Raw genomic sequence first — 21,963 nt, forward strand, 5'->3', positions numbered from 1 at the left:
TTTGGGCCTACAGGCAGTTATCGAGAATGAGCCAATGGTCACTCTGTGACTGAGCATTAACAGAGTCAATAATTATTACAGGCATAATCGGTCCGGTATGGGCAAATAAACAGTCAACTAAAAGAAAGTCAACTAAACGGCATATTCTGTTTAACGAATGTTTAAATACTGGAACAACAAATCATCAAGGATGTATCGTTAACGTGCATGATGCAATGCTGGTAATGATACGAGCTATTACCTTTATTCAATTTGCCAGGTCAGGTTTGAAGGCCATTGTTCGTATCTCCGGGATTCCGTAACAAACGGATTTTAATTAAAAAGCTTCTGGTGTTTTACTAATCGAAGCCACGTATCCTGTGTATGATGTATATTGTATACATCATGCTGATTACATGTTTAAGCCACGTTGTTTGAGGCCAATTGAAGGGCATTTGGTACTGGCACTGCAATGCAGCCGGGGGCAAATTCCGACTGACCATAGACGCAGGGCATTGGGCACCAAATCTATTGCTGTTCTTTTTATTAATATATTCTTTGGGCGATTCGGTCGCCGTTGTATTATGCTAGATCCATACTTCAGTTGTAATTCGGAAAACAATAGAAATCTTGCAACAATCGTAGAAAAGTATGTGCGCGATTAATTTTGTTGCAGCAGTTTTGTTGTAATGAATTATGTAGTATGGACGCGAAAGTTGCAGAAAAAAGTTGCACGACGAAAAATTTGTTGTAGATTGATGTTGTAGGAGGGAGGGGCTTTTCTTCCTTTCTACTTTCTTCTGAGTTTTGTCAGAATTACCATAGGTATGTGTATAGGTGTGCAGCTCTACATGCATACTTATTTAAAACAATAATACTCATTAATTACTTGTTATCATTATGATGTCACCTATGAACTGATTACCATAACCAGAAACTGCATTGTAGTGCACAATACTTCAAAGTTCAAACTGTTTAGTAACATCAATTACATGTTTCTTACTCTGTATTATATAACTGTACCGACAAATTTTTAGAAAACTCGATATCCTGCGACCAATAGCAACTTCATAAGTCTTGGTATATATTGGACTGGTTTTTTGGGTATAATAGCGCATTGATTGGTATGCTGTACTTCTGTACATTTTCGTGTGATATTACAACGGAGGCCCAAACTAAGTTTCCTATTTTGCCCTCGCCGCCATTTGAAGCAATAAACATGTGATATATTTTTGTTGTATAAGTAATTATGTAAACTAACCAGGGAAATAAGAATCAAAAGATTCAATGAAAAACTGAGAAAAGAAAAATAAAAAATCTAAGAAAAATATTAAAAACTGTCTAGGTAAAACACGTGGCAAAGTGCGTAAAACCTTTGACAGTTTTCTCGGCAGTTCTTCTCCATTTGATTGTAATTAGGTAGAGTTATATTTTTACTTGGTTCGTTAATGAGGGACGTTTCTAAAGATATGGTTCATTAGAGCCAAAGGCGTTTATGCCGGGAGATACATAGAGAAACTAACTTTGGAGGACCTTTGTAATAAATAAAAATGTTGCTTCCGCTTGTTAATAAATGTAAAAAGAGGGATTATCTCCGCCAATCGTATCTCTGCTGGGTTGGCTTAAATTTTTGTTGCGGTTGAGTATGGCCGGGAAGTGTTGCACAAAGTAATAACTGACAACATTGCTACAACATCCTGGAAACTACGACTACGAATGTTGCAGTCGTAGTTCCCATTTTAAGACTACGATTTGTTGTACAACTTTTTCTTACAACTGAAGTAATGGACCTAGCATTAGTCTAAAACTGCTCCTTTGTCCAGAAGAGTGATCTAACTACGATGGAACACCCTTTAATACTGATTATATTACCATGATTATTATTACCATAATAATTATATTACCGTTCGTAAATGAATTTATGTAGCATTGGTTAATTATTTACGATTATACAGTATATGCAACTCGAGAATATAACAATGCATTATCATTAAAAACAGCAAGCATTATTATGCATCATTATGAAAATTAAAACTATGCGTTCCTATAATACCTACTCAGATACTCTTAACAAGAACTGTAACCAGTACCATCAACGCCTGTGCATAGTCACTTCGTTTAATCAACTTCCAGGCGCTTTTCTACTGTGTTGCTTAATAAATCACACATGAATAATACATGAATAAAAGATACGAGCTTATAGTTTTCTACATAGCAATTATCGAAGAAAAGAAAGGCTGCTACAAAACCAGAATTTTAGGGACACGCAGTTATAGATTGTTTGTTTTTCTGTGGCCTGTGGCTGTTGTCTTAGGTTACCAGTAATTCCTGTTGGACCAACCCTGATGCTCTTGCAGATCAGCGCATAACGGTGGACGTTGCTGACGGTTAGAAAGAAGAAAACAGGATTAGTGAAACATCAAAGCATTACTCCCAACGCAGATCAAACATCATGATGCGTCTAGTCTTCTCATTGAACGGTAGCTGATTTCTGGTACGTGCAACGTGCGAGGATAAAGCGATAGTAACTGGGGACCAGCAGCCGATGCTGGGTCAGGAGAAAATGTCGTCGCATGATATTAAACGCAAAGCTAGAATGTTCGGGCTTTTGCACTAACGCCGCATTTTCCTCTTGAAAGCCGGTTGTTTGCACAGACGACATGGTCGCATGGTGGTGTCGAGAAAGTTCTTGCAAACGTCAGCAATAGTTCCAAAGCTGTACTTTTCCCACGATAATGGCCCTGAAATAGAAATTAACCGGTTACCGGTCATTGCTTAACAAACAGTATCTTTGTTCACATCCAATAGAGGCACGTGTTCGCCATGGAATCGTTTGCAAAAAAAGCACAAACTTTACAGAAAAAAGTCAGGCATCTGCAGAATCTTCTGCAAGAAAGCGAACAGTTCAAACAAACAGCGGCCCGAGCAGGTTGGGTTAACACACTGTTCACGGTTTAAGTCGTGTGATAAAACCTGTAATGAGTAGGACTTATCACCGGCATTGATTAACACGCCAGTTGAAATCCGTTTAAAAAAAGAGTTATCGGTCCGCAGTCCGATAAAAATGCTTTCCGTTGGGGAAATATTGGATCACATCCAATCGCTTGCGATGATGGTGAGCGTTGTAATCTCCGGATGGCAGACCGGAAAAAATGCCACCGGTCAAAATGTCCATAACAATATTAAATCGCCGGAATCCATCGGGCACAGCGCGCACAATGGTACAACAAAGGCAACAAAAAGCGCCGTTTGTGAAAGTCCAACTTGTCTTCGCGCAGGTATGCCTGCATATATTTCTTGTTTGTTTTTATTACTTATTACTGTCGCTAAACCATTTCTCTAGTGACGAACAAGTGCACAGTAAACGTCAACCTTATAAACTCTACTCACGTATCTCATGTATCGTGTATTACTCATGTATCATTACTTTACTCATGTACCTTCAAATACATGAGTTTTTCTTCTTCTTGGGATTCTTCTCATGTACAATATTTTCAAATTCAAAAAGTCAAGGTACTGGAAGATTTTCTAGAATTTTACAGCTTGCTTTTTACATTAACACAATCAGTCCTCGACATGCAGGACAAGAACTACTGTCGTCCATTGACCCAAACGTAGATCCATGCGAGGATTTATTTGCCTACACATGCAATAACTGGATAAAATCGCATCCTGTGCCATCGGATAAACAGAGCGTTTCGATCCTGTCGGAAATGGGAGATATCGTTAACGAGCAGCTGCTCGGTAGGTTTGCGAATCCCTTTTTTAACAATACTCTACCCGATACTGCAAAATGATAACAACTATTGCGATGTTAAGGTGTGCTGTACGCTACTGCTTCCGAGAAGATATTCAAATCAAAAGCAATGGTGAAAGATTTCTTCAAAAAGTGCGTTAACGAAGGTATAGTTCGGATTTTTCAAGATGATATAGAAATAATAATAATTGTGTGCGTTGGATAACGTAATCAGTTCCTCGTGTAGCACATGTTATGCTACTATCGTTTGCTGCAGACGGCATTAATGCTGATGGGATGACCTTTGTACAAAACGCTCTCACTGAAACCATAGGCCAGTGGCCGCCAATAACTCCTGCATGGAACGACAAATCTCCACAAATTACCAGTTATCTTTATCGCCTGTCAAAGTTATACAACGCGCGCTCATTGATTCAGTTGAACGTTGACAAATCTCTACACAATTCATCGCAAATGGTGCTTTATCTCGGAATTGATTCCGGTTTTGAGAAAGAAATTGTTAATGGGCTAATGTTGGATGTGTCGGTTAACGGTACCCTGGATATGGTCAGCAATGTTATCAGCTCGCTACTACATTCCAAGAACCTTACGGGAGTAATCGATGAAAGAAGTATCTTGAACGATGCGACCAGTATCGTTGAGTGGGAGATCTTTCTCGCCAACGTAATGATACCATCCTAACATGAGTAAACGGACGATAACTCAATTTCTAGAGTTTGTGTTGTTTTAGATTTCATTACCTGCAGTTGTTGCAAGAAAGCTTAACAAAGCGTTCATAAATATGACATTTGCCGAGCTGCAATCAAGATACTTCTCGAAATCCTCCGTTGCAAAGAACTTCAGGGATCTTCTTGAAAATATGATTTCCAGTGGGAATTTCACGTATCAGATCACGCCGGATATGGATATTTATGTAACGAATCCGGCCGCGTTTCAAGCATTAGATAACCGTCTTCTTCAGCTGGAAAGCGATCCACGAGGTCAGCGGGGATTAATCACATTCTTGGGTTGGAGGCTGTTAGACCTGTATAGCAGCACACTGCCTTTTTCCGTGAGGAGGTTTTTCGAAGAGTACAGTCGCCTAATTACCGGGATGGAGGAGCAGGAGCCGCGCTGGAAGGACTGTATCTCTTATGCTTCGGAATTGTTTCCGCTACCGGTTGGTGCTCTGTATACTGATGCAGCGGTGCCCAAAGAGGCGCGGGCGTCACTCCAGAAAATGATAAAGGATTTGAAAGCGGCGATGCGGGAAATGATCGACGGCACCAGCTGGATGAGTCGTGCAACCAAGGAGGAGGCGCTTGCTAAGCTGGACAATATGGCGGAGTTCGTACTGTACCCAGATTGGTTTGTCGATCCAGCAAAACTCGATCACGATTACTCCGAGGTTTGTAATTCTGTCAAATCAAGTAGTATTATATTAATCCACCATAACAAAATGCAAAGGCCTATTAACAAATTAAGGAAGTAAATTCTGAAGAATGGAAGCAAACACGATTCAACAAGGAACGTTTCAGATCAAGTCAAATGCATCCTTGTTTGAGCTTTCGCGGTTTGGAATGAATTTACAATATCAGAAGGAAATCCGCAGGTTAGAAGACCCTCCAACGCGGTTAGAAATGTTGGAATCGTTGATGGTGACATCTGACGTGAATGCCTTCTACGAGCCCAATATAAACGGAATAGGTGGGTATGAAAATGCAGAACCTCTGCCAAGAGTTTGCTAATCGTGTCACTGAGTTTGTCACTGCAATAAAAATATACGCTTTAGGAATACTGGCTGGAATTTCGCAGTATCCGTACTTCGATGCCGAGCTACCCGAGTATTTCAACTATGCCGGAATGGGCACAACAGTTGGACACGAATTCACGCATGGGTTTGACGATGCCGGTAATGTTGGAATAGCTCATGCATTTCTAGATTTTGTTTTTATTTGCAAGTATAATTATTATGTAATTGTAAAGGTTCAATGTTTGACAAAGACGGCAACCTGCGGGACTGGTGGACGCCGGCTGACAAAGCTAAATACGATCAAAAGGCCAGCGAAGTCATTCAACAGTACGATATGTACGAAAGCTACACTACCGGGATACACGTTAACGGGAATCTAACACAGGGCGAGAATATTGCAGACGGCGGCGGCTTCAAAGCAGCTTTCTTGGCAAGATATCCACTAAATGTTGCACGATGAGATTTCTGACAATAACATCAACATGTTTGTCAAATTCGAACGTAGGCGTATCGGAAGCTGGAGCGCGACGGCGTCACCATGCAAGCGCTTCCGGGTTTCGAGGGTGTGCCCTTTGACAAGATGTTCTACCTGGCGTACGCATATGTAAGACGGATTGTTAAAAGAGCACATATTTGTCTGTCTGTGTGCTGAGACTGTTCTTCAGGGTTATTGTGAGCAGTACCGTCCAGAATTATCGCTTTTGACGGATCCACATAGCCCGGGAAAATACCGGGTGAATGGTATTGTGGTGAATACTCCGGACTTTGCACGCATTTTCAATTGTCCTAAAGATAGCCAACAGTCTCACCAAAGCGGAGTTTGGTGACCAGGAACTGAATTCTTACCGTACCGGCTAGCAAAACGATATGCGTGTCCGCTCGGTGTTTCGCTAGGAGGTTGTCCTTGTTAAAGCCGGACTACTTTTTATTGTGGTATCATTTGCGAATAAGAGGTCCTGCTGGTGCAGTGAGATGGCATAGTAGTATTTAATAAGACATAGCGCGGCAGCCGTTGTTGCCACCGTGTTGTTGTGTGTGTTAGAGCTGAGCGGGTGTCAGGTCGCCCTTCAAGGTTTTTATTGTATTACATAAAAAGAGTTATTTTTGTATGCAATACACAAAGCTCCGTGAGTAGGGCATAATAGTCTGGGCATTGCAATTACGTTATCACATGTTTTATTGGCATTTCCGCATGCAAATCTTTTTCTCTCGAAACTCCTTTTTCGTGCTTTATTGAGATTAACTAAAGAGACTTGTTTGATGTGCCGTTGCACAAAGTTTTCGAACACCTAATAGTTCCTTTATTATCGATCACCGTCATAATAACACCAGGAAATGTTTTCGGGAAGCCAGAAGCCCCGTTCATATATACGCGAAAACACGCCATCAAATGATTTAGAAAATCATGGGAATTTCTTGTGTGGCATGAGGGTGTGTAGTTGAATTTTCAAGGATTCATCCACGAATCTCATTGATCTCTTTCCTCAGATCATGCGAAAACAGAAATTATCCGCATTAAGCAACATGACTGTTTAATCGTCAATGAAACGCGCGCGACTAAATTAGTTGATCATGAATTGGGTAGAAGCTTATGCAGCAACGTAACAGCGAAAACAGCTGGTAGAACGGTAAAACGCACCGTAGTACGCCGCAATACCATAGTGCTATCATAATATTACTATCGTCTAGCACTGCTTATTTTATTTACAGCGTAAAAGTTAATCGGTGCATCAAATTAGAGTCATCATCCAACTGTAACTATTCCCGCAGTTTACCAAATAAAAGACTTTCATGACTAAGAAACAAGAGCATGCACCAAAAACAATAATATCCGCCGTGATCTGCTTTTGGCTGTCCATTAGCGGGACTTTTACCGCTGTGTTACCAAAATGCTGGTAGTAGATAAGGCGGCGGAGCGTTGAAGCTTCCGGTGGGGCAGAATCGCCCTTGGTGATGTCCTGTGCACAATTCGCAGATATGCGGAAGTGGGCAGGAGAAATCGTTACACCATCCTACGTTCCACGGATGACAGGCGAAATAAAACCGCTGACTGGTTGGTTGCTTTCTCCTTGTAAGCGAAAACGAGGTGCACCGTCGCTATATGAATACACGGGGCGCGGAAAATGTCCATTACCTATTGTAAGGATTTATAAATATAGGGGGAATTTAACTGCTGAGGCCAGCACTCCCTGTACTTGATGCCGTCACCCGCCTGGAGTGTGACGTTACGGCAGTACATACGGTTAAATCAGGCGCGGTACATAAGCACCATGTTTAGCCACAAGTAAAACTCCAGCCGGGTGACGGCAGCACGCACAGGGACTGCTGGCCTCAGCAGTTGAATTCTCCCTATATTAAAAGAACTTCATTTCCGGAGGCTGCTTAAGATCTCGTAAAAATGTAGGTACTGCATTAATAGAAGTAGTAGGACTATGTGGCAGTGAGCATGTGCTCGTACTTACAATTTTCCCTCAAACGCGACACAAGCTTAATGTGTTTATAATTAACTATCAGCGCAGATTAAAGCAGCCAAGCCTAATGCATTGAACACTCACTACGGCTTTGAGAGCCTGGGAGTGCCCGTTTCGACTGAAAGCTGAACCGCGGTTGTGGTTGTCTGGGTGTTTTCTGCTGCGGCTGTTCTTTTCCGCTACCGGGAGACCCGTCTGGTGGGGACAAGTGTTCGGTCAATTTCATCTGATCGCAGAGAATGCTAACGGCTTTAGGAATCAGATCTGGTTTCTTTCGTAGCATCTCCAGGTCACCATGTGTGACGAAGCCGTTGGCCTTGAGCTGCGCCGCTCCCTCTTTGGAGAGACCAATTTTCCCCGCGACATCGTCAATCTCTGTACTCGAAAGGTCTCGCTGTTCGCGCTGTCCATCCTGCTTGCATATTGGCGGAAGCACTGGCGGCTGACCCGCTGCGGACGGCGTTGGCGAGTTTTCAGTCAGTGTCCTTAAAAGGTTACCCTCATCGCGCTGTCCTTGCTGACTGCCTTCCTGTGGGTTCACTGGCGACTGACTCGCTGCTGGTAGCGTCGGCGAGTTCTCAATCGCAGCAATTAAAAGGTCACGCTCATCGTGCTGTTCCTGCTTACCCGTGATCACTGGCGGCTGGCCCGCTGCGAGCGGCATCGACGAGCCCTGTATCGCTGCAATCAAAGGGTCATGCTCACCGCTCTGTCCTTCCTGAATATCTTTCTGTGGGTCAGCTGCTGACAGGCCCGCTGCGCGTGGCGCACACACACACGGATAAACTTTGTTGCGGACCGGTTGTAAAGCCTTGAACAAGCGGTCCACTAACTCTTCCTTGTTGCCGGCGGTGCTCCTCCCCAGATGTTTCAGGCGATCTTTTAACTGGTAGGTGGTTTTCCGAAATAACCTAGAGCGCGATTCCCTCATTCTTTTATAATAAATCAGGAAATTAGTATATGTAGTGGATAAATTAGGGCGGTTACATTCTGACCAAATTAAAATTTTGAAATTTAGTCAAAGGTCACTGTGATTTGTCGCTAATGAAAACCATTTGCAGTCATGATCTGGCCAGTATCAGCACCAGGTGGTCCAACAATCAAAGCGAAGTAAACTGCATATTGCTTTGCAGTCGACTAAATACTGGGCCCAAAATTATTTGGAAGATCAACGGCCACATACAGTAATTAGAGCAGTACTCGCTGCTCTCTTTCATTCTGGTTTATTCTGGTTGACAGGTCCGATTAAGTGGGCATTGACTTTGAAAGCAGGATATGTGCATAAAACCGGATTTGAGTCGAAACCCTTTTCATTCTTAAGCTGGACGTGTATATGTACCCTAGTATAATTGCACAATTGGAATATTCGTCCGCGCATGTCATCGATTTTTTAGGTCAGCTCTTTTGAAATAAAATTGTCTACATTAAACAAAATGGCTTTTTCCATGTGCCTTTGATAGTCGATAGTACTCGATACGTTCCTCGTCAGATTATACGCAACAACAAAGTAGCTGACCCGGAACAATAAACCAGGAAAGCATTTGCAGACATTCGAGAGAGAATTTTTTTGTATGTAGCAATGTGGAAGAAAAGTCTATAATATAAACTTCTTTAGCTCCGCTTGAACAGTTTGTGCAGGTTATTCCGGAGCTCCGGTAAATTCGCATGATAGATCAACGGGTTCAGTATGCATGCTGAGAACTCCACACAGGTCAGAGCATTGCGAACGGTTGGATAGTAAAATCCATCGATAAGGTCGGACAATATGTAGTAGCAAAAGATGGGCATATAGCAAACTAGCACAAACACCGCTAATAATCCGAAAAGTCGCACGTGTTTTGCATCATCGCTGACCGATTTAGGCCGTGATACAGGTTTTGAGTGGTCGATGGAGGTGGTCACAGTATCCGTTACATGTCGGCTAATAGTTGGCGCATCTGCAAAAATTCCCGTATAATAATTAAATTTACATCTGTATTTATGTTTTTATTTAATTTACATGTTGTTATATACGTAGTGATAGATTATTCATATAATTATGTACCAAATTTTGTTCTAAGATTCGAATCGTCCGTGGTTCAGTTTTGAGGCGTTTTGGAAGTTTATCTTTTAAAAAAATTCAGTAATAATATCTAATGAATTTTCTACCTGTGCGTGAGATAGTACTTGTACTAAACGGCCCGGCTTGGTTCCGCTTCCGCATTTTCCTTTGCACCAACTTAAAGAACACGAAACTGTTCATCCCCAACGCAAGGAATACCGGCGCATCAAATCCCACAAATTCAATAAATGTCGCGTACGCTCTCTGCGCTGCGTAATTCGAATGGCAAGTCGCCAGTTCACTTTTGGGTGAATAACTCCGGTCAATGATCCGGTATGGCAGCAACACCACAATCCACAGAATCCACCAGCTAACACAAATCCCCGCCGACACCCGTGGGCTAGCCAGGTTCTTGTAGGACAACGGCAACACCAGCGACCACAAACGGCTCAGACTGAGGAGGAACATGCCCTGACACTGCGACACCATGATGACGTCGTTGGTGTACAGGACGGCCCAGCACAGCGACGGATGCAGCGGGAGGTTCAATGTGCGTAGGATGTAACCCGGCATAACGATGATGGCGATGAGAAAGTCGGTTGTGGACAGATTGAGAATGTATACGTTGAACGGTGTGAAGAGTTTCTTGAATTTAACAAACGCCAGGATGATTGTGCCGTTGTAGAAGGTGGTGCCGAACGCCAGAAGGGTCATGAACGTCACGATGACCTTTGATTCATAGGGTATACCGGCATAATGCGCCGCGGATACTGTTTTGTTCGTTAACAGGAACGAAATAAGCGAAGTGTTATTATACATCTTTAAAAAAATAAATGTTGCTAAAACGGTTTCTAAATCACGAGTAAGCTCGGCGAAAATATTTATGAGATTTAGTGCTATAAGGAAGACATCCGTGATATCTGCTGACGTGGAAGCCTGCGGAAAAATTTATTTGATGATGGTAATATTCGGCGTAGGAACGTGTTAAAACACAAAACTGTATTTGCTGGTCATTTATGTATGATCTTGTCCGTGCATCGCTAAATACTTGATAGGTGGTCGATCACTACAACTTCCGGTAGCGGAATCCGAATAACAACCAACAAATTTAGCGGGAAAACGTGTGCAACGATGTCTAATTTTCCTTTTAAAATATTTCACTGAATTGCAGTGCGGTGGTCAATAATTGTACTGGTAATGATTTGTTTCAGTCATGTGCACCCATGTAGGCTAGTTTTTCTTGCGACCACACATTGCATACATAAACAGGTAAGCATATAAAAATTAATAATCACACGCTTCTCCTCGGTATTATTCACGTCATGCAAAAGTTGATATTAGAATTAACCACTGCTCACAAGAAATACAGAAAATTCCTCTATTATAAAGACACAAAATGCATCATTAACAGCAAACGTTAGTACTATGTATTATACAAGTAAAGCATACGTATCTGCACTCTGTAGCTACTGCAAAATACGGTTAGTGCTTGTATTGACAACTTAAAAATGGAATTACTGGGTAGGCTTGCGCGAGTACAAGATTTTCTCGCGATTACAGAAATCCCAGTCGCAATAACAAAGGTCTTTTTCGGTGTCCGTCTCGATTGTACATCCCATCAACTTCGGTTTCCCGGAACATCCATGTTTAAAAGCTCCTGTAACGAACATCTCAGTCTCCGACAAGAAATATCCAGTTTTTGAAAAAGTGGCAGTCGTAACTTATCCGCCCTGGTTGTTGTTTATTGATAACCGTAATCAAATGAGCACTAATTCTCTACAATAAATTTATTACCTCGCTTTTTTCGTCGGAAGCACACTTCGCCTCGTCGACAGGTTACGGTTTCGGTCGGGGTGCTGCCTGAGTAGCATTCCAGAGAAAGAACAACTAGGGATTTCAAACACACCGGTTACAATGATTTAAAACGCAAATCCTTTTCTTCTGATAATTCAATTACTATGTATGCATTTCACATGAGAACGACCTTCTAATACGGCATCAAACTGCAATTTCAAAATTCTGCTTTAACTTCACCTACCTTGTATAATGACCCCTAAGCAAAGCAGCAATACGATCAACTTGTCCATGATCTACGCAATTGATTTAACCACAAAACAAGGCTCGTAAATAACTGCAGACACAATAAAATAAAAATAAATCCAACTGTGAGAATGACGAGATGTGCAGCAGTTTATCTATGGCAAAAACGTCTGCCAACCGGGCTACAAGTACTAATCCTATTAGTATGTGCAGTGAAATGTCGGTTATCACAATTGGAATTCACAACCATAAACCAATGAGTAATTGTCTTGAAAGCTCGTCAGTATCTGCAAGAAAAATATTGATAATAAATCACTGTATTGTCGCCACTTAAAAATTCTGTACAGATCAGATTTATTCTTGCGTGGCATTTGTTCAACGTACAACAACGTAAGCCATAAAATAAAAGTACATAGTTATTCTCGTCACGCTGATCGGCACGTGGTAATTCAACCCATTGTTCAGAGCCATGACATTGTGGAGGTAATTTCCGCCCAGCAAAAAATATTAGCACTAACAAATGGATGTTATCTTAATCCTCAAAAGAGATGCAATGAAATCCAAAAGTTTTTGGCCGTTGAATGCGGAGAAAATCAAGGGTTGTACACGAAAATTTAGCATAAAGGCTTCATAAAGCATTTAGTGCTAGCAATGATCAGTGAGTGAGAATTTAAAAAAATAAAATTTTGAAAATACGCTGCGTACAGCGTAACTTCTAATAATCAATTATCACACCGGTTTAGCAAATAACTATAAAAATTAAGCTTACCATGAATGCTTCAAGTTTTTCTGTAAAGAAGATGTACTTAAAACGTTTATTGTTTCATCTTAGCCTCAGCAGTTAGATCTATGAACTATGAAACTAGAACTACAAAACTAGAACTCTTCGTAAAGTGTTTCGTTGGCTTTTTCAAACAAAGCGTCACTAAACATATGTAAAATTTTGGAGTTACGGTATCTGTGCTCTGGAGTATAATGAATATCAGTAAACGCTGGCAAAGTGCTGCGCTGGTTACATCTGTTTACACGGTCTTAACAATCAGCTGTGTCATTATCGCTAGATAAATATTGCCGGTCTTCTGGAGTGTTCTTAGTGTGTGCCGGCATCGTACGTTTTGATATGTTTTCTTTGCCGGTTGTCTGTTATCAATATCCCATCGTACAACATTGACCGACATCTGCTCAGCGCTCGCCTTACATCCGCCATCACCAGGCAAATACTGCTGACATCAGCTTGTAAGAGCGCCGGTACACAACCGACTGGAAACTGGATAGCAGCTCCATCTATTGCATAATACCTTGACTTGCTGTTGTTACAGCGCTGGGATATCGATCGCGCATCTTGAAAAATTTGTTCTATTTCTCCGTTGCATACCGACTGTATTTTTGTAGTTTGATTCCTCGCAATCAAAAATATATCGCAAAATGGATGCTCTTCTGCAGAATTTTCGTCAGCTGAATAAAAGCTGTTTTATTGTGGGAGCGAGCGGGGAAAGCGGAAAGGCTCTGCTGAAGGAACTCATTAAACTGAAGCCATTCTCACGGATCGTCCTGATTAGTAGGCGCAAACTGGAGTATGAAGATGAGGAACTAAAAAAGCTTGTAAGTGCAAAAAAAGTGTAAAGACGTGTTAATAAAGCAGTAAGGTGTAATTTTCAGAGATCGTAATAGGTGTGTACCTACGTATCGTACGTGAATACTTATAATTTCGCATATTAATTCCGTACACATGCACATAAAACTACGGTGTCGCAGTAAGTGATGTGCAAGATCGGTTATCAAAACCATGTTTACTGATGGAAAAATTTTTTGTTCCATTAATTATGTAGAATTTTGAAAGAAAAGAATTATTCACGTATCTGCTCAATCATGAGTCTCTCGAATTTCTGTGCGAAACGTAGCGGGTTTTCACTGAAGCTCTAAAGAAACATACCTTGCAGATTTTTACATATGGGCAATAAAAATTTCAGGAGCAGCGCATTATCGATTTCGACAAAATTGATGAAGTACACCAGAAGGATTTCGAAGGATTTGATGTGGGTTACAGCTGTCTGGGAACTACCCGGGGCAAATCAGGAAAGGTAGGAGGAAGTGCGGCTAATCGGTTGCAACAATGCTACTGCGTTATTTAAAAAAAATTTTACGCATGCCTTAAAAAAACGAGTGCAATTTCCTAGTTTAATTTTAATCTGTGGATGGAAAACTCACGATGCAATGAAGTAATGCTCGTGAACAGATCTGTAACATTCACAGCAGAATGAAAATATACTCATTACACCAGAATAACGTGCTTGTGGTAATTTCGCAAAATAATTCCGGCAGCCCACAAGGTGTCAGACGTGCTAAAATAAAGTAGTTTGTACCTCGGATAATGACTTGATGTATAGAGGGTGTGTATTATCTGTGTATATCATTTTTCTTTCAGGAAGGTTTTATAAAAATCGAGCACGATTACACACTGAGCGTTGCCAAAGCATCGAAACTCGGCGGTGCCAAGCATTTCCACCTGATATCTGCAGCAAGCGTGGACGAAAACAGCCATTTGCTTTACAACCGCGTGAAGGTACACATTTGTGCAAAAGATAATCGTTGCATATTTTTCCACGGCGTGGGTGTTTCATCTAAAGAAGCCCTGTTAACTTACTTGTTCTTTCTGAAGGGCCAAACGGATCGGGAAGTCAGCGAACTAGGTTTTGAGCGCACAAGTATTTATCGACCTGGGTATGTTGCACCAGTTCATACCTTCTAGGTACAACCTGATTACGCCCTACAAAATCTTATTTCGCAGGTTTTTATTAACGGATCGTGCAGAGCGGCGCCCCATGGAGAAAGTGGTAGGTTTGCAATGATTTGGCCGCGCTCATGCGAAACACCAACGTCCACGAGCGCTTCGAGATTACGTATTGTCAAGACGTACGCTTCTTACGTATTGTCAAGACATTCCAAATGGCGTTAATAGTTACAGTGTCTGTAGAAGTACAGATACTCATCTATAAGGTGTCAAGCATGATCCTTTACAGTTAATTTTCCATCCCCTTCCAGCCTCGTTTTACCGACACAATTCAGTATTTTATAGATGGTCGCCATGATTAAACCAGTGACGTGCATGTTTCCGACCGCAATATCCGTGCCCATTGAATTTCTCGCTAAAGCTATGGTTGCCAGCACCATCAGCAACGAACCGGCGGGAGTGCATATTATCGACAACAAGGAAATCCATCGCTTAGGGAATTCGCTATAAAAGATTTTGTAAATCACCATCCGTGAATTACAAGACTCAAGCGCATTTGATTACCGAGTCGCGGGAATTTATATCGACTGTATTCATAACGTCAGATAAATGGGATTGGAAATGAAATGTGCGGTTCACTGGTTTTTATGCAGACTATTATTATACGACTTTTCTGTGAATCAGTTATAGTATTGCATTTGACTTCAATACAGTATGTCTGTCGATCACCGTTTAGGCATGCTTTTAATGCTCAGAACAGCAACAAGTACTCTGTAGATGCCGATTCACACGCTATAGTTCATTTTTAAGACCGCTTGATTTCAAAATCCTGTGTACTTTTTTATTGAACAGTCAATGGAATATCATTATTGAACAGTCAATGGAATATCATTATTAGGGAATTCACTGCGTGATAGCTGAAATCTTCTAGAAACATAACGGCGGAATTTTCTGCCGGCGGAAATTTTGTGTGGTCAAAACGACGGCGGAATTTTCTGCCGGCGGAAATTTTGTGTGGCAAAACGCCGGCGGAATTTTGGTAACTTTTTAATTTCATTTACTGTGCATATTTAAAAACAATTTTGGAAGAAAAATGTACCTTACATAGATTCGGGCGCGCCGTTATTAATATAGATATAAGCCTCCTTATCGGGCCGCATATATGTACAGTCTGTATAGGCGCTAGCTGCAGTAGTGGTGAATTCAAGGCATGTATGTTCTTTTGTCACTGTGTTTTTTTTGTTATTTTGTTAGCTGTTTAGCGGCCCAGTTAGGATTGGCTGATTGGTCTTCGAGCACGTACGTATGTTCTTTCATCAGTGTGTTTTTGGTTTGCTGGTGCTTTTTTTAATTTTTCTACTTTTTCAAAGTTGTTGTTCTCGTTTGTTATTGCTGACTGTTTATCTGCCGAACGATGAAACATGTTTTGAAACTTGCAGTAGCAGAAGGATGTTTGACCAGAATACATAGATACTTAATACAGTACATAGAATTTCCAGCTTGTACTTACTGCATGAATTAGTTTACCAATAACTTGGTTTTGTATCAATTTGTGATTTCCGTAAAAAATGCATGTTCAGGAAATTCCGCCGGCAGTTTGACCACGAGAATTTCCGCCGGCGTTTTGACCGCACAAAATTTCCGCCGGCAGAAAATTCCGCCGTCGTTTTGACATTGGCCCATTGTGGGCCAACTAATACGGTCCAAGTGAGCAAATTAATATTAACTTTATGATAATTTGTAAGCAGTTCTACTTATCACACGATTTCATTAACCGAAGATTAACACTTTGAAAGACCAGCACGGTAGGCCTAAAAGAACCGCAGTCGCCAAACACGCCCATACCACTGGGATTTGGTGGAAAATTCGTTACGACGCTCACTTACAAGGGAATGGATGGATCCATCCATAACCAGGTCCGCAAAATCGATTAGGCAGCGCTGAGCTGCTCTGGCATGTTCTGCTATCAACCAATCCAGATAAACCTGCAACTGCGGAACAAACTCATCCGAAATCCACAGCGCCCCCGATTCCGGTGAATTATTCCATTGGATCTCCACGTGCGCAAACAGACCCAGACAAATCTGAGTGGTGCTTCGCACTATAATGTATTCCTGCAGCACCAGCGGATCAATACGAACACCCTGTACAGCCTGTTCCACCAATTCCATTCTCAAGACCTCATAAAACTCAGCAATGATTTCCGGCGTTAAGGCTAGTTGTAACGAAAACGCTTCAGATTCCAGAACATTCCGGCCCTTTCCGTAAAACACCATATCGCTGTATTTTTTGTGGATAAGCCAGTAAATATTGTGTTCGATCCAATATTTCTGTTGGTTTTCCAGTGGAACGGCGTCATCCACACCCATATTAGCGTAAACCTCTGCTTCATCTGCAGGACGGAGAGTATTGACAAGAATTTTATTCCCTTCGGTTCCCTCGAACGTTATCGTCAAATACGGAAGCGGGAGCACAGTATCGGTACCATCAACCGGACGCGGAATCTCGGTGACGTGGTTCATCTTTAAATGCTCCAATACGATATCAAATCCCATCTGGAAGTACCGGACAATACGCTGCATCTTGCTGCGGGATTTGTAGTATTCCCGTCCGATGACGAAACGCATGTTCCGTAGACCATCCAGACCGCGTTGCGACATGACGACTTCGTGGCGATAGTAGGCGATCTCAGCACAGCTGATATCGGTGGTATCGAACCACGCCGTCAGATTGTCATAGCAAGCCAACCGCACCGGGAACGGCAGGCATGGCGCTTCGATGGTGTGCACACCCCGGCAGCGCGCCACGGATACCTCCTCGGGATCCGTTAACTGGAGCAGCTCTTCGACGAAGTCCCGAGCGCGTTCGGTCAGCGCTGTGGACACGGCGGCTGCACCGAAATCCTCGGTACTTTTCTCCAGCATTAAGACCAGATGGATGGTGTCTGGTGTGCGGTCTAAGAGCGCGTCCACCAAGAAGTCCCCCACAGTGGCTATTCCTTTTAAACTAATGTGCTGGAACACAGGAACCAGTTGAAAGAGCTTCTCCCGGAATGTGCTCGCATCGAAGTTGGCGATCTTGGGTCTTTCCTGGCTCGTCACTGGTACAAGGGTGGGTGGCGAATTACTACTGACTGACAGAGGAGCCAAGCGCAGATCATCCAGTGTACGGAAGCCATTATCTTCGATCCAGTTTGCACGACTGGTCTCTGCCATTGGAGAGCTTGTAGTCCCGGTGGAATGCTAGCCAGCAGCACGCAACTACACAGGGAAAAAAGTCAAAAAACCATACACAAACGCAGATATAAATATTTATTAAAAATTTGATGTTAATACATAACTGTGATATACTTACGCTTATCGCAAACGCCTGAAAAAGTGAAAATTACAGGCTTTTAGAAACTCAGAATGATATCAGAAATATCGCAGTCGCATAAACCAGAATTACCAGATAACTAACTTGTACAGTCCGGTACAGTTTGACTATCACTGAACGCATGGCTTTCGCTGTATTAGCCTGTGTACAATACTGGTACTACTCGGGTAGTACAGTATGGTGTGCCACAGTGGCTATGTATGTTTGACTTTGAATATCTATATTTATCATCCATATGTACGGGTACGAATGATACGATGGGCACAAATTTGTTACAAAGATAATCATCTTTTATTAAATATTTGCTTCCAAAGTTGAACGTACCGATCACACTGACGACGGACTAGTAAATTCCATTTTAAATACGATTATCAGATGCAGTTTACTCGTACTTTGCTGCCTCGTGCAATTCACCAGATCGTGCCACATAAGTACGTACCAAAATAGCTTTATTCGTAAAGTACATGGTCTGTATATACGTTATAAGTACGTAATAAGATAACTTCATTCGTGATAATTTTATACGTAACTTATCGTTAGTTCGTATTTACTTCCTTACTGTAGTCGCAGACGTATATGACAAGTAATATTATGTGTTGATTTATTTTTCAACGAGCACCACTCAGTATATACAATCAGATAATATTATTGTATCTGCATACTCAGAAATTCTATGAAGAACTGATTAAATTTGCAAACTACTTAGATTGTAAGAGAAACGAAGTGCGTACGTGAAGATTACCATGGCTAATGGCCCATTGGCCCCATTAGTAACATACACAAAGTAGCAACCGTTAACAGCGCATCTGAAACTGCCAACGGAAAACAGAGCCTTGTCAGTTCGCCAACCATGGAGCCAGGCGATCGTACCGATTACTGGCAGATGATGTAAGAATGGACGTGATCGAAGAAGTACGACCACTGTCGGCGCATGCTGCATCCGTTCAGCTTGGTGTCAATGTCGTTCTTGCCGGGCACATACCAATCCGACCAACCACCGTTGAACCATTGCAGCTTGTAGGCGGCAATCTTCCCCTTCAGGATCTGCACATCCACATCGGCGTTCAGACCGGCTTTCCAGCGGGCATCATTCGTGGCCTTCTCGCTGTCGACATAACGGCAGGTGTTCTGCGAGCTGATGTCGTACACGACACACTCCACACTGTTGCAGCCGCCTGGAGGGGCCGTCCACGACCCGGAGGGATTCTGTGAGGCCGGACAGCCGCCGCCCTGGACGCAGCGGTACCCTGCCAAACACAATACAACAATCAATACACCACGCATTATGCAAAACTATTCGTTAACAAGTGAAGAAATGTAACTGCTTTAGAGAATGCCGATACACGAATCGAGCCGTGATTTATATAGCGCCGGAGCCATTAATGACAAGCCTATCCGGTCAAACCTTAATATAACGCAGGCTCCAGTTGGTAAACATACACATCCTTTTATTGTTCTTTGTTCCGAATGTTTATGATATCATGGTAATTTATTCGGGGCTATGATGCATGTTTGCTATCGGGGTCTCGATGCAAATGTACAGTTTGTAATCGCCGTTTCCGGTACACAACGTAATAGGCCCTTTATCGGCGTTACGCCTTTATTAATAGTACGAGGCAAGCGGCAACTCTTTCCCATCGCTTTAGTAAATTACCTCACTTTCCCTGCTGCATCTTACCCGTGTGCAGGCGCTCACGTGATAACGTAACCATTGTGATTACTGATCAGCGCTCACTGAGCCGGCGATAAAATCTCGCCTGCCGTGCTTTTCTCTATATTCTTTATGACAGTTTGCGTAATCAACTGTAGCCGCAAACCGGTTTAGACGTGAAACGGCTGAAATCAAATATCACGTGAGCGCCTGCGCACGGGTAAGATGCAGCAGGGAAAGTGAGGTAATTTACTAAAGCGATGGGAAAGAGTTGCCGCTTGCCTCGTACTGCAATAAAATGTATTTATTACGGCGCCGGTTGCAATTACCAGAGATTAACGGTGTTGTTGTTGTTGTTAAGTCTGTACGCGTTACTTTGCTATTCCGCGGTCTCTGGTAAATAAACAAGTGTTCTCGGGCGTCGGCAAGAGCTATTTGTGGCACGGGTATATTCTTTAATTTTCATCTTCCGGTGATGAAAATTTACGACATAATGGATTCGCTGTTACATAATGCAGGGAATTCCCATCAAATCGATGTGAAAACGGCCCCGAGGTGGTTTTCAGTATGACTATAGCGATGACGGTCGTTACGCAATTTTGTTTACGAAAATAGAAACAAATGCAGTCTGTCCGTCTATGTGTCTATTTCCGGCGTACCAACGCCATACAAAATGCGCATACCTGCTGTACACAGATATTAACATGATAATTTAAAATGCGCGTATACTTATTTTGAACATGATCTTGCGTTGTTTATCTACAAATAGATTACGCTAACCTTGTGTTTAAATGCGTGCTTGTTTATTAACATCATACTCGTGTTGTTTATCCATAAATAGATACTATGTCGCAATATTATGATCCGTTTTTCCATCTACTACGTAAAAGCATTATGTACGAATTTGCAACTAAGGAAATTAACGGCAAAATAGCTTTTTTAAAAGTGAGTAAAGTTTTAAGAAATAGCCTAACGCAGTCGAATGATTGTGCACTTACTGAGTATGTACAAGTACAGTATCTGTATGTACAGTCGAATTTCTTGAAAATTGAATGAAGTTTAGATCTCTCTGATTCGTATATCTGCTACCAGCAATTCTGCAATGTGTGCTCTGTTTTTCCTTGGGACATAACGTTCAACAATTTCTAAACAGTGGAGAAAACAGGAAAAACATATGATACACCTGCATTCGTGAAAATATTTTCAAAGCGCGTATGTTATTGTACGTATTCCCGTGCGCGCAAGATCGTGTTGCAACGTCATTTGAGCCGATCGCAGATTACCGCGTAATTAATCATAAAATCACAAGGCACACAAGCAAACAATCTGCCGCGTCACGGGAAAGAAAACAGCGGTACACAGCCCAATTACTTGACGGTACAAGCCGGCACACGGAAGCTGTACAGCTTTACTGAGCGCAACATAATTATTCTGCGTCCCAGATCAACCAGCTTGCGCGCACTCAGCCCAACCGGCAGGATGCCGGGGAAGGGCTCCATCCAATTAATTAATCCACACAAAAAGGCAGCGCACATACTGACACTGCCATATACAGTTCACGACCACCGTCGCGGTGATTATCTAACAGCAGATTGATGCAGCGCCGGTATCACGTGCCACGCGTGCCATACTCCGTCTAAACTCCCATCAATCTCTTATTATCCGCGATGGACGGATTACAATCGGTTCGGTGAAAATACCAGGACGATGAAATTGATGTATGAACAGGGCAGGACAAAAGAACACGCTATATCACGGCGCTCGGTGCTGTCAAGGTCAAAAGTGTTATACACGCCGGATATGGTGTATCGATACACCCGTGTAATCAACACACTGTACAAATGGGGACAATGTCATGTTGTTTCCCAACTGGCTGTCGATTCCCTTGTCAAGCAGACTGGAAAGTAAACATGGTGTCCCAGATTCCAATGGCTTTTATGTGCATTCATTCGGTTTCATGGGTATTCATGCAGGCTTTTATCGATGGAAAGTCCTATATTTCCTTTTGGTAGAAAAACATAGACAATCTTATTATGGAGAAACGACCTAAATGCCAGTTTGACATTAACGCCAACGACTTCGTGAGAAAATAGAATTTCTAATTGTGCAAAAATGCTGCTATAGAATTTAATAGCCTTATAAATTATTGCAGGTCTAAAGGTCATGATTGCGTGTAGTTTTTATGT

At 42.2% G+C, this 21,963-nt stretch overlaps 5 protein-coding genes across 7 annotated transcripts; 2 read left to right on the plus strand and 3 right to left on the minus strand.

Moving 5' to 3' along the window:
• The first annotated feature begins 2,996 nt into the window (after window positions 1–2,996).
• LOC129589652 (neprilysin-1-like) lies at window positions 2,997–6,527 on the plus strand. The gene is made up of 10 exons (XM_055484485.1): window positions 2,997–3,257; window positions 3,562–3,723; window positions 3,799–3,882; window positions 3,993–4,399; window positions 4,467–5,123; window positions 5,254–5,422; window positions 5,508–5,627; window positions 5,702–5,898; window positions 5,974–6,072; window positions 6,134–6,527. Exons 1-10 carry the CDS (start codon window positions 3,044–3,046, stop codon window positions 6,293–6,295), a joined length of 2,271 nt encoding a protein of 756 aa, XP_055340460.1. The 5' UTR covers window positions 2,997–3,043; the 3' UTR covers window positions 6,296–6,527.
• Window positions 6,528–9,550: 3,023 nt separating this feature from the next.
• Window positions 9,551–10,694, minus strand: LOC129589586 (histamine H4 receptor-like). The gene is made up of 2 exons (XM_055484384.1): window positions 10,106–10,694; window positions 9,551–9,876 (listed from the first exon to the last, which is right to left on the minus strand). The coding sequence occupies exons 1-2, from the start codon at window positions 10,692–10,694 to the stop codon at window positions 9,551–9,553; spliced, it is 915 nt and encodes a 304-aa protein (XP_055340359.1).
• A 507-nt stretch (window positions 10,695–11,201) lies between these two features.
• LOC129589645 (uncharacterized) lies at window positions 11,202–18,222 on the minus strand. Of its 3 annotated transcripts, XM_055484479.1 has the most exons (6): window positions 18,106–18,222; window positions 16,638–18,011; window positions 12,790–15,255; window positions 12,019–12,307; window positions 11,775–11,867; window positions 11,202–11,637 (listed from the first exon to the last, which is right to left on the minus strand). In XM_055484479.1, the coding sequence occupies exons 2-3, from the start codon at window positions 17,964–17,966 to the stop codon at window positions 15,244–15,246; spliced, it is 1,341 nt and encodes a 446-aa protein (XP_055340454.1). In that variant the 5' UTR covers window positions 17,967–18,011; window positions 18,106–18,222; the 3' UTR covers window positions 11,202–11,637; window positions 11,775–11,867; window positions 12,019–12,307; window positions 12,790–15,243. The 3 variants fall into 3 exon arrangements, with proteins under 3 accessions (XP_055340454.1, XP_055340452.1, XP_055340453.1); XM_055484477.1 differs by having other exon boundaries at window positions 12,790–18,011; XM_055484478.1 differs by lacking the exons at window positions 12,019–12,307; window positions 12,790–15,255.
• On the plus strand, window positions 13,210–15,476 carry LOC129589646 (oxidoreductase HTATIP2-like). The gene is made up of 6 exons (XM_055484480.1): window positions 13,210–13,622; window positions 13,991–14,101; window positions 14,446–14,583; window positions 14,680–14,741; window positions 14,809–14,854; window positions 15,097–15,476. The coding sequence occupies exons 1-6, from the start codon at window positions 13,446–13,448 to the stop codon at window positions 15,259–15,261; spliced, it is 699 nt and encodes a 232-aa protein (XP_055340455.1). The 5' UTR covers window positions 13,210–13,445; the 3' UTR covers window positions 15,262–15,476.
• A 480-nt stretch (window positions 18,223–18,702) lies between the features above and the next one.
• LOC129589670 (uncharacterized) lies at window positions 18,703–19,466 on the minus strand. The gene has a single exon (XM_055484510.1). It carries the CDS (start codon window positions 19,408–19,410, stop codon window positions 19,000–19,002), a length of 411 nt encoding a protein of 136 aa, XP_055340485.1. The 5' UTR covers window positions 19,411–19,466; the 3' UTR covers window positions 18,703–18,999.
• Window positions 19,467–21,963: the final 2,497 nt, after the last annotated feature.

This window comes from Paramacrobiotus metropolitanus, unplaced genomic scaffold, assembly GCF_019649055.1.
Source record: "Paramacrobiotus metropolitanus isolate TYO unplaced genomic scaffold, Prichtersi_v1.0 Parri_scaffold0000036, whole genome shotgun sequence".
Lineage (NCBI taxonomy): Eukaryota > Metazoa > Tardigrada > Eutardigrada > Parachela > Macrobiotidae > Paramacrobiotus > Paramacrobiotus metropolitanus.

Excerpts from the sequence above, each read along its gene's own strand:
- LOC129589670 (XM_055484510.1), bottom strand. The coding sequence starts at position 19,410 with ATGCGTGGTGTATTGATTGTTGTATTGTGTTTGGCAGGGTACCGCTGC.
- LOC129589586 (XM_055484384.1), bottom strand. The coding sequence starts at position 10,694 with ATGACCCTTCTGGCGTTCGGCACCACCTTCTACAACGGCACAATCATC. Across the intron at positions 9,877-10,105 it reads AGCCGGGCCGTTTAGTACAA|ATGCGCCAACTATTAGCCGA; the intron begins GTACTATCTCAC and ends GAATTTTTGCAG.
- LOC129589645 (XM_055484477.1), bottom strand. The coding sequence starts at position 17,966 with ATGGCAGAGACCAGTCGTGCAAACTGGATCGAAGATAATGGCTTCCGT.
- LOC129589646 (XM_055484480.1), top strand. The coding sequence starts at position 13,446 with ATGGATGCTCTTCTGCAGAATTTTCGTCAGCTGAATAAAAGCTGTTTT. Across the intron at positions 14,102-14,445 it reads CCCGGGGCAAATCAGGAAAG|GAAGGTTTTATAAAAATCGA; the intron begins GTAGGAGGAAGT and ends TTTTTCTTTCAG. Across the intron at positions 14,584-14,679 it reads TGCTTTACAACCGCGTGAAG|GGCCAAACGGATCGGGAAGT; the intron begins GTACACATTTGT and ends TTCTTTCTGAAG.
- LOC129589652 (XM_055484485.1), top strand. The coding sequence starts at position 3,044 with ATGCTTTCCGTTGGGGAAATATTGGATCACATCCAATCGCTTGCGATG. Across the intron at positions 5,628-5,701 it reads GCATGGGTTTGACGATGCCG|GTTCAATGTTTGACAAAGAC; the intron begins GTAATGTTGGAA and ends GTAATTGTAAAG. Across the intron at positions 5,899-5,973 it reads GCTTCAAAGCAGCTTTCTTG|GCGTATCGGAAGCTGGAGCG; the intron begins GCAAGATATCCA and ends ATTCGAACGTAG.